Genomic DNA, 378 nt, shown 5'->3' with positions numbered 1-378 from the left:
GTGAAACACAATATGTCAAATTGTGGTAACCAGGCAAAGGTCTTACTCTTCCACGCCCCCACAATAACTATCAATAGACAAGCAGGAAAACTTACACACTTCATGTTGAGCTGCCTCAAACGAACTGATGATGAAAGAAGTTGAGTGACTCCTTTTATACGAGTGACTGGCGATAACAAGTTCTCTCATAAGGTCTGATATTTTGTACTGACAGGTATTTGATGATCAAGGTTTCCTGAAACGAGTTTATTAAATTTTTAATTTATTCACGTACTGAAGTAAATGTTGATCAAGATTTTTCCTCTAATATATAGTTTCAAGACATTTTTAAACAACTTATTATAGGTTTTAATGCTTGCATCAAACAGACCAAATCCT

General features: G+C 34.7%; 1 protein-coding gene across 1 annotated transcript in view; it reads right to left on the bottom strand.

Moving 5' to 3' along the window:
- Positions 1–114, bottom strand: part of LOC137620315 (cuticle protein AM/CP1114-like) — a 1,159-nt gene extending 1,045 nt beyond the window's left edge. Inside the window, exon 1 of the mRNA XM_068350547.1 lies at positions 96–114. Coding sequence (XP_068206648.1) covers positions 96–104 — 9 coding nt within the window. The 5' untranslated portion in view covers positions 105–114. The remainder of the gene's footprint in view (positions 1–95) is intronic.
- Positions 115–378: the final 264 nt, after the last annotated feature.

Source organism: Palaemon carinicauda, chromosome 26 (assembly GCF_036898095.1).
Source record: "Palaemon carinicauda isolate YSFRI2023 chromosome 26, ASM3689809v2, whole genome shotgun sequence".
NCBI classification, from domain to species: Eukaryota; Metazoa; Arthropoda; class Malacostraca; order Decapoda; family Palaemonidae; genus Palaemon; species Palaemon carinicauda.
The sequence above is the reverse complement of the archived record's forward strand: the minus strand, read 5'-3'. Positions and strand labels throughout refer to the sequence as shown.